Source organism: Echinops telfairi, unplaced genomic scaffold (genome assembly GCF_000313985.2).
Source record: "Echinops telfairi isolate 266 unplaced genomic scaffold, ASM31398v2 ScPeMD7_7469;HRSCAF=8507_1, whole genome shotgun sequence".
In the NCBI taxonomy this organism is placed as follows: domain Eukaryota; kingdom Metazoa; phylum Chordata; class Mammalia; order Afrosoricida; family Tenrecidae; genus Echinops; species Echinops telfairi.
In genome coordinates this window covers 50,371,425-50,381,894 of record NW_022111373.1, presented here as the reverse complement: position 1 = coordinate 50,381,894, position 10,470 = coordinate 50,371,425, and the positions used below count along the sequence as shown (strand labels likewise).

General features: G+C 43.3%; 1 protein-coding gene across 2 annotated transcripts in view; it reads right to left on the bottom strand.

The window, feature by feature from the left end:
• ERAP1 (endoplasmic reticulum aminopeptidase 1) overlaps positions 1–10,470 on the bottom strand; it is a 49,197-nt gene that overhangs the window by 21,276 nt on the left and 17,451 nt on the right. For both annotated transcript variants that reach the window (XM_045285139.1, XM_030888998.2), the window contains exons 4-8: positions 6,578–6,712; positions 5,771–5,891; positions 4,346–4,500; positions 3,607–3,720; positions 2,129–2,260 (exon numbers count right to left, since the gene is read on the bottom strand). In XM_045285139.1, the coding sequence (XP_045141074.1) occupies positions 2,129–2,260; positions 3,607–3,720; positions 4,346–4,500; positions 5,771–5,891; positions 6,578–6,712 (657 nt within the window). The remainder of the gene's footprint in view (positions 1–2,128; positions 2,261–3,606; positions 3,721–4,345; positions 4,501–5,770; positions 5,892–6,577; positions 6,713–10,470) is intronic.

Genomic DNA, 10,470 nt, shown 5'->3' with positions numbered 1-10,470 from the left:
TCCACTCCGCACTCCCCCCATCATTCACTATGGTAAGATTTTTGTTCTGATGATGCCTTATACCTGATCCCTTCGACACCTTTTAAGTTGATAATTCTCTATGATCATGAATGATGTTGTAAATATCCAAATGGCCCTTGGCAGACAAAAGTTTCCCATCCCTGCTGTAAATGGTGGGTCACAAACTCAAACACCTACAGAAGCCGCACTGGTGACATACCATATATAAGTAAGGTGACCAGATGTCCCGCTTTTGGTGGGACAGTCCCAATTTTTAACAATTTTTCTTGCGTCCTGTGGAATTTTTTTAAAAATCCTGATTTTTGGAAAGGATGCATGACAAGCTAGGGTATACGGTTTTCAGCTGCCATGTGGCTATTTCGCCAGGATATGAGTTTTAGCAATGGTGCCCCGCTTTACCAATGTTAAAATCTGGTCACCTTATATATAAGGGAAGTAGTTCAAGGGTTAAAAAAACCCAAACTCTTTTTTTTTGCCCCATGCATTTTTTATGGAGCATGAGAGTTTGTTTGTTTGTTATTTCCTGTTTGCAACAAGAAAAGCAACAGCCAATCGTCATGGTGCATGGAAGCACACACTCGGCCTCAGAAAAGACGATGGAAATTGTGGAGGTTGGTAGGGTCGGGGGGAAAAGAGAACACAGATCTTATAAAGAAGGCGTCACAGTTTAGCTCCAGCCAACATTGGCAAGGAAAATTCAGGCTTAAATGTAGCCAAAATTCTCTTTATTATCTTTCCTAGGGAAGCAAGATTTTTGTATAAAACTTCCCAATGTTCAACTCTTATTAAACACTCTGTAAAGAATTATACTGCACAATTCAGCAAAATAAAAGTCTGAAGCATGAAAAGGTAAAATAAACAGGGCAGGAATTTTTACCTGGTAGATATCCAATACTCAATATAGATTGATTGATTGATTGATTGATGAAAGGACCAATTTTTGTAGGGCGTGATTTTTCCATTCAGGACGGAATAAATGAATGACCACAATACAACCTTTAGAATGATAAGCCAAACAGAAAACTAGGCCCCAAATAATTAAATCTAGTCACCATGGGTCAGAATATGAAAGGGCACCGCAAAAAATATCCGGATAGTGCTGAGGGAAGTTGAGTACACATTTTTCCCGCTAGGCGAGCATCAAACAACTTGCCCTGAGTTAGTGCACCCAGTGTTGTCATTTGGGAAGGCTTTCTCTGGTCACAGTGAATTTATTCGTAAAAGCAGTTTCATTTGAACCTCGATTTTTGTGATGGCTGATTTAAGAGAACAGCGTAGGACTGAAAATTCTGTTTCCTGCTCAGGAAAAATGCCTCAGAAACTGTTATGATGTTGAACCCAGCTTAGAAGGACAGCGCTAAGAGAAAAACTCAAGTGTATAAGGGGTTTTCTTGTTTCAAAAAGGTGAAATGTTGATTGATGATAAACCTTGTTCTGGACGTCCGTCAACTTCCCGAATGGGTGAAAACAGTTCACTCATAGTGCATTTGGAGCTCGCTCCACCAGGTCAGACTGTTAATCAAGCTTCTATTTAGAGGTTCTGAAAAGATTGCATAACAGTGTGCAACAAAAAAGGCCTGATTTGTGGCAGAAGGGAGACTGGTTTTGCCACCACCACAATGCACCTGCTCACACAGCCATCTTGGTGCCCAGTTTTTGGCAAAAAACAGCAGGCCTCTCTTGCCCAATGTACCTGACTCACTTGACCTCACTCCTTGCAACTTCTTTTTGTTTTCTAGAATGCAGAGGGACATGAAAGGACAGTGATTTGGGGGCTTAGAAGAGATGAAGAAAAAACGAGGGAGTTGTTGTCAGCTATCCAAATGGATGAGTTGGAAAAATATTTCCAAAAATGGAATCCCAGATTTGACAAATGTATTAAGTGTAATGGAGAACACTTTGAAGGTGATAAGGTTATTTTGTAAACATATTTGAATACATAGCTTTGTAAAAAATAATCTGTTTTTTGAGGGGTACCCCATCATGGAAGGCATTCAACCTTGGTTGTCCCTTTGAAGGAAAAGCTTTCCCAAACCATACCTCTAACCTCTCCACTGCCAAACTGATAGTATTAGTGCCCAAAACTAGACTCATAATCGCTTCATACCTTTTCATATGACACATCATCAAACATCTCCCTAATCTGAGCAGGATTCTCGACAGGTGTGGACACAGGGTGTGAGGAATTCAATGCATCAACTTCCATCGCATCAAAGCACTTGCCAAAGAAGTAGTCTTCCTATTGAGATGGATTTTGTAAAAAAAGGAAGTATCACTTATAACTTAGGAGTTTGACAAAAAATATGTAAGAAGGAAAATTTTATTTGTGACAAAAAATACAAGCTTATACTGCAAATTTTGGAGCCAACTGATTGTATATTTCCATAGTTAATGAAATAAAGTTACTGTTTTCTATAGAGTACCCAAGAAATAAAGATTTTAAATTTGGTTCACCTTAAGTAGTCATCATTTCAGAATTAAAAAACAACAACTCAAATATCCTTGAAAACAAAACCATTACAGCTATAGCCAAATTATACAAATAGCAAGTTATTCTAATACATTCTATCATAATTTAAATTATTTTAAAACAAATACATTTAGCTTTAGTATCATCTAGAGAAAGTAGAAAAAGCAAGTATTCCAGCCATATACTGATTTGAAAATATTAACCCAACAGATTCATATAACCCATGATAATTTTTATTATTAAAGATTATGTGGAAAATAGGAAAATATTTATGTTCCATGGTAGTATAATGATAATGTGGACATTATCATATGTACATAATTACCCATGCAAGAAGATAAAAACAAGAAATAAATATATGGAAATTAATATAAGCGTTGTCATAGGGTAAAAGGTTTTTTACATAAATTAAGTCCTTTTCATTTTGCTGCATGAGATTTTCACAAGTTAAATGCATGGTTTTCAAAAGAAAAATGAACAATTCCAAAACATTAAATTTGTGTGCCATGTCGAGGCTCATATGCAATCCAATATACTATGTTTATCTTAAGGATAATTCATTTGATTAGGCAATTTAGGTGCTATTGAAATACAAGTGATCTGTACCTGACACTCAGGCAATGAATGATCTGAAGGTTGAAGAAATGGTACTAAGAAAACATGCTATCTTCTTTGTCTATTTATCTCTTACTAAAAGCGATGAAACTTAGCACTTGTAACAATTGTAGATTCGCAGACCAGTTTGAAATAAATCTTTCTGCTATGGCTCAAAAGTTCGTTAGCACTTTTCAAGCTTATCTAAACGAAGTTATAAATAAAATATTTCTTTAAATTAACACTTTATAAGGAGCCCTAGTGTCGATATGGGGTAATCATTGGACCGCTAACCCAAAGGATGGCGTTTGAAGCCATCAGCCAGCCCACGGAAGAAAGACGAGCCTGTCTGCTACTGTAAAGCTCGGCAGTCTCGCAAAACCCAGGGAGCGGTTCTATGCGGTCCTGTGCGGTCTCTGGTTTGGGTATGAAATCTGTAATCAAAGATTAGGAAGTCTTTGCTGGCAACAATGAATAGAACAACAGGCAGACTTAAAATGTAACCAAATAAGACTTCTTACAACTTTCAGCTCCGGGTGTGTCACCCTGACGGACACATACTCCATGAACTTGGCAAATCCCTCGTTCAGCCAAAGGTCATTCCACCACTCCATGGTGACCAGGTTTCCAAACCACTGCAAGAGAAGCATGACTGCGGTCACTCACACAAGTCTCTAGAGACTGGACTGTCCACACGGCCATGCACGTGAGGTCTTCACACAGAAACACATTTTAGAGGTCTAATGTCAGTTTAGGGAGGTCAACAAGTATTGACAGCACTGGGGTTCTACAAAAGTAGCACAAAAAAATCCCCTTCAATGTGCATAAGAAAACATGAAACTTAAACCTGTATAGGAATCATTTTTCCTGAGGGGGAAAAGACAAAGTAAAAATTATCAAAGCAAGGAAGAGCCTCACATGTTCCATAACAGCAGAAAGGCAGCCCTCAGATTACAGATGCACTAACTGTATCTTTAAGTCTTTAAGTGGAACTTGCAGGTGAGTCAGACAAGGGCATACCATTCTCCTTTATCCGTACCTGGTGCAAGAACAGGCCAGGGACCTTTTCAGGTGTAAAAGCTGCACATGAGGGGACAGGAATTGTGGGGAAGCATTTCCTGTGAAGCGTTGGTTCGTGAGGGCACATTGATACAACGTAAAGGCAAGTAAGGGCTGTCCCAAGTGTGCCGTTCTGAACGCGGGGCCTGGCAGTAAAATGGAGTTTCAATACCCGCTGAACACGGTGAGTGAGGGTTTTACCTGGTGGGCCAGCTCATGGGACACAGTCATCGTGATGCCCAGCTTACTGGATGCAGAAGACTTTTCTGCATCGAACAATAAGGCCGACTCTCTGTACGTTGTCAGTCCCCAGTTTTCCATAGCACCAGACTGAAAGTCAGGAATAGCAGCAAGATCTTGGAACGAAACATAAAGACACGTTACTAATCTCTACATGAGCCAAGCCCCTCCATGCCTCGGAATGGATGGGATTTGGGACCAAAAGCAAAGATAAGCTGCCCGTGTTCTTCCTCCCTCCCGGCTGTTGATGCCGACTCAGAGCGACCCTCCAGGACAGGGCAGAACTGCTCCTGTGTGTTTCTGAGGCTGGGACTGGTGGGAGGTTCCTATTGCAGACCTCGTGGATGGCAGCCCAACTGGTAACCACGACGCCACCGCCAGAATCAGGGATTCTAACCGGAAGCACCAAATCTGCCCTTTCTTGGTGGAGAAAAGGGACCCAGTGATCCACTTAGCTACTGTGAGACAAAGCCAGGCTTGGATCATGGGCCTCTGACTCCATTTATAAATCTCTGCTAAGGCGTTTAAGGAGCCCTCATGGGGTAGTGGTGATGCATTGGGTTTCCAACCACAAAGGTAGCAGTTCTAAACCACCAGTCACTCCATGGGAGAAAAACGAGGTTTTCCGCTCCCGTAAAGACTTACTGCCTCGGAAACGCCCAGGGGCAGTTCTACCCTGTCCTAGAGGGTCGCCCTGAGTCAGAATGCATTCAATAGCAGTGACTTGGGTTTTTGGAGCCAGAGTTCAAAGATCAAATAAAGTTAACATTACATCAACAATCTACGCTATTTTGAATGCAAGTGCCCACATACACCTAAAATCAAATACGAAAATGGTAAGACTTTAATAAAGAAAACACATATTCTCTGGTTGCTGTTGTTGTTAGGTGCCGCCAAGTCGCTTCCGACTCAGAGCACCCCTATGTACAACAGAATGAAACACTGTCTGGTCCTCACAATTTATTACGTGTGAACCCATGGTTGTGTCAATCCGTAGTCTCTTATGGTATGTAAATGTATTCCTTCCCAAAAGGCATCAAGCGCTTTCTACAGTGTTACCAAGCATGGGCCAAAATAGAAACATTGCATCTTTTCCCTCTGCTATTAAGAATCTGTCCATTCATATAAGGAGGGTTTATCTGTCAAGTCAGAAAGCAAAACTGTTCCCAGGCCATGCGCCTCAGGAATTGCTTTTACTACGGGCTTTTGCTGTCAGTACAAGTTTCCTGTACAGGAGACTACTCGAGAGGCTGAACTTGATGTCTAGCACGTATTGGAGTTCTTACGACTTGAAAGGCTGCTATCATTAACCATGAAGAAAACGATTCTGTGACTGGCTGGAGTCATCCAACGTCACAATTGCTAGAGTCTGGGCAAAGGCTCTACCTTGTTTGGGTAAAGGATATGGAATGCTGAAATAGTCCTCATAAAATTCAAGAAGAGTCACCGCAGCGTCCAGGGCATAGTCTGCTTGATTGATCTTGTCCGGCACGGCGTACACAGAAACCTGAAAAGGGGAACAAGAGAGGCATTTGAGTCCCACAGTGGCTTCTCTCCACAGTGCGGAGAAGCATGCCGTCCACAGTCCCCGCGGGAGGCGATGTTCGCCAATATCAGAGAAGGCACTGGCAAGTTCCATTTCTGGCAGAAATCATCGCTGTATCCGATCGAGCACTCTTCTGAAAACAATGACAAACACTGGATATTATGTATAGAAAAAATGTTTTAAAATATTTTCATAAGGTGTACTATAATAATAATAATGAAGTAGAAGAAGATACAGAGGTCAAAACGAAATGACACGTGTCTCCTTTCACTTCATTCCCACAGCCAGAAATCCTTGTTCACATATTGTCAGTGGCATTCACGTGCGAGTGGCAGGAACCAGTACAGGATCTCCTCCAGCCTCTAGAGGTTAAAGACGGTGAGCCAAGTTCAGAGGAAGCAGGCACAGGTGGGAGAGCAGGTGAGAGGGGCGGTGGAGTCAGGACGATGACCTCACCAGGCAGCATTGGGTTATGAAGTGCGTGCTGAACAACAACAACAACAAATTAAGAGCCTCTGGGACCATGACCACTCATCGCGGTTTTCCAGAGACAAAACGGGCTCCCAAGACGTGAGACTTTTTAAAATAAAGATGGTGTTGGGCAAACCAGGACGAGTTGGTCAACCCAAGTGCCCCCACAGGCTCACCTTGACGCCGCTTTTGGTCATCTTGCTGACAGACTCAAAATCTGAAATGATGAAGGCCACCAGGTAGGTGCTCATCTTCACAGTGACATCAAAATGATCCTCTATGAGCCCTTCCGCCATAGTCACAGATCTCACCTGCAATCAGAGTAACTCAAATCATCCAGGGCGCCAACCATCTAATGCACTGAAGACACTTTACCAAGAGAGATGTCCTCATTACCAGACATAGTATTGAGAGTCTATGTTAGGGTATTTATATAATAATAATAACTATTATTATTATAAAGGATTAATTTATTATTAATTGGGAGTTAATACCTATATATCATTCCTTAGATCAATCACATCAACCAGTATTGTACAATTGCTACCACAATCAGTTTCCAAGCATTCTTTTGCTTCCTAAACTCCTTGACATCATCTTCCTTTTAACACTCCCTCCACCCCGCCCCCCGCCACCATCCCATCACCACCACCTCTGTACACACACCCCTACCTGGAACCCTTATTCTACTTGCTGCCCTATGAGTTTGTCAATCCTGAGTTTCATATACCAAAAAACTGAAAAACATTTAACACAACTTCAAGAGGGTGAGCCTAATGAGATAAACCCTAATATGAACAAACAAAAATACAGAAAATGTTGACAATCAGATCAGGTCCAGCATGGCTCAGAGCAGGGAATCAACCGACAAAGTTTTAACTGCCCAGTCAGGTTTAGCCCTTTGATCTTCTCTAGCCCTTTGCGCATCTCTCCAATGCACGCTGTTTAGTGACCACTTTCCTCCCACCCCTCAATGGTGGATAGAGGGAGATCACCACAGGCTTATTTCCTATGTAGTTCCCATAAACGTATCTTGGGGCCCCACTGTCACCTATAGCCTTCTGCAAACCAGACTCTCACAATTTAGGTTCTGATAGTAATCCCTCCTTTGACTTCAGATTATATGATTTACAATCCTTCAGTGACTAATGATCGTGTGCTTCTGCCATGTGGACTTAGTTGACATCACACTTACATGACTGCTTGTTTGGAGACAAGCCTTTAAGCCCCAAGATGCTATTTTATCTGATAGCTGGGCACCATCTAATTTATTAGCCACATTTTGCTATAGCACCCATATCTTCTGTGTTCCCTTCCTGAGGTTGAGTATTAAGCAGGGCCATGATGTAAGAACTAATTGCTTTTAAGTTGGAGCTAGAGTTTATTGTGAGCCCCAAACCCATTCCTGGATCTCTGTTTAATTGTGTGGTTTTTTATCTACCTTTGGTTCCCTTTTCAAAACCTCCTTGTTAATTTATGGTAGAGAGTCGTATAGATCATCCCTCTGGGGCATAACAATCTTCCAATAATATTGTCTTTGATCAGCCCCCTGGTACTAATTTTGTTAAGCCCTTTTGAGAGATGGATATTGGACCAATGTAGGCCAACTCCATATTTATATAATTATTAAAACGATTCCTTCCAATAACCTGTGGTTGATAGGAAGGTCAAATTATTCTACTCCATTTTTAAAGTTTTACCTGGAATTCACATACCACAAACTACCATTGTAGTGTGTACAATTTCATGGGTTTTAGCATACCTGGGGAGTTGTACAACTGTCACCACTGAATTTTTCAAAGCTATTCCAGGTGATTACAAATGGACTCATATCCGATAGATGTGGATCAAGAACAAAGCAACATAGCACATGCTGGTTTTGCCAAGGACTGGTCTACGTGTCTAGAGACCCATCTGCAAACGCAAATTAAGCGTATAGGCTAAAGTAGGCTGACACATAAGCCCGAAGAACCTAAAAGGAGCTTCCGTTTGCCTGTAAGACTGAAGGCAACACATACCTGTGCCAGACCCTGCAATGGCTCTTCCAAACTCTGATCTGCTATTGCACTCAGCTTTTAAGTACTGCCCAGGAGGAGCCTTGCAAGCTGAAGTGTAGGTGGTGGAGGTACAGCTCAGGAGGTCTGTGCCCAAAGAAGAAAACCTAGTGCCTAAGCAGGCACCGAGGAACGAAGAGCTGCCAGAGTAGCCTGGGGAAAGCCAGCCGAACCAGGCGCACGCGTTGCTGCAATCTCACGCCATCTCGATCCCTCTGCTTTCCTCCCCCTTCCTAATGCCAGCTGTGGGACCTGCTTGTAACGCATCGGTCATTCGAATCCTGACTGACAACCAACCTAGGTTTGCTTCTGTAGGTTCAAATGAGCTCTTCTTTTTAAAGGCCTTCTCCCTACCGCCAAGAATCCCTGGGCGATGCAAAGTGGCTACTGGCCACAATGTTGGTGGTTCCAAACCTCCCAGAGCTGCCGCATAAAATAGGCTGGTGACGTGCTTCCCCCAGGCCACGGTAGTGCTCGGTGCCCGCGAGGTGGTTCTGACTCACTGCCTGGGCCCGCACCAGCCTCACAATTGTTCCTTTGCGGGCGCCCATTGTTGCAGCCACAGTGTCAATCGATCTTCTTAAGGACCTTCCTCTTTCGGGCTGCCCCTCTACTTTACCAAACACGACGTCCTTCTCGATGGGCTGGTCTCACCTGACAATATGTCCAAATATGTAAGATGAAGTCGCACCATTCTTGCCTTTAAGTGGCATTCTGTCCGTCCTTCTTCCAAGACAGACTTGCTTGCCCTTTTGGCAGTGCACGACACTTTCAATCCTCCTTGCCAGCACCACAGTCCAAACACATCCGTTCTTCTTCGGTCTTCCTTACTCAACGTCCAACTTCACGAGCATCCGAGGCAATGGAAACTACCCTGGCTTACGTCAAGCTCAACTTAGTCCTCAAAGTCATATGCTTGCTTTTCAATAGCTTATCAAGGTCCCGGGCGGCAGATTCGCACAATGCAACACGTCTTTTGATCCCTTGACTGTTGCTTCCATGAGCATTGACTGGGGATCCAATCAAGACGAAATCCTTGACAGCTTCACTATTTTCTGCATTTATCGTAATGTTAACTATTGGCTCAATGATGAGGATTCTGTCTTCGTTAAATTGAGCTGTAATCCCTCCTGAAGTCTGCAATCCTTGGTCTGCATCAACAAGGGCTTCAAGTTCTCCTCACTTTCGGCAAAGTTGTGTCCTCTGCATAGTGCAGGTTGTTGAACAAGCCTGCCTCCAGGCTAGATGCTGCATTCTTCCAGTAGGCCATAGCCCTGAAGGTCCTAGGAGACGGGGCTACTCTGCACACGTGGAGCTGGAATCAACAACCCAGTCCCTACAAAATCTCCATCCCTGCAGTTGTCTTGAGGTCAGCGAATCATTAGGAAAGGAAGCTGATGAAACTCACTCCTTCCCACGGTCCAAATGGGTCAGTGCTCCAAAATGTGCTTTTCCAGGCACAGAAAAAAAAAAAAGATCCTTTTATGGACATTTTTCTTTCCCTCTGCAACATGCAGTCAGGCCAATCCTTTTCGATTTCTGCCAGTGGAAGGACCCTCCTGCCTGGGGCAAGATGGCGTGGGCGCCTTTTCTGCCCCTGAAAGGAGCCTTGGTTATCCATGGATTTAGACTGCAGCGTTTGGATGGAGCCTCAGCGGCATTGGTCTGGCCTTCCCTCTACATGCCTATGAAGGTCTCCACTCATCCCCATAGTCCTGTAGTCTCTCCCCTCCCCACCTCATCCGTGGTCTCCTATTCTTCTGGAGCTGGGATCCTCCATGGATAGAGCGTGAAGCAGGACCAGAATGTTAGGGGAGGAGCTGCCATTTTGAAGACACGTATTCTTCTTCTTCTTCTTTTAATCATTTTATTGGGGGCTCATACAACTCTTATCACAATCCATCCATCCATCCATTGTGTCAAGCACAATTGTACATTTGTTGCCATCATCATTCTCAAAACACTTGCTCTCTACTTGAGCTCTTGGTATCAGCTTCTCATTTCTTCCCTCCCTC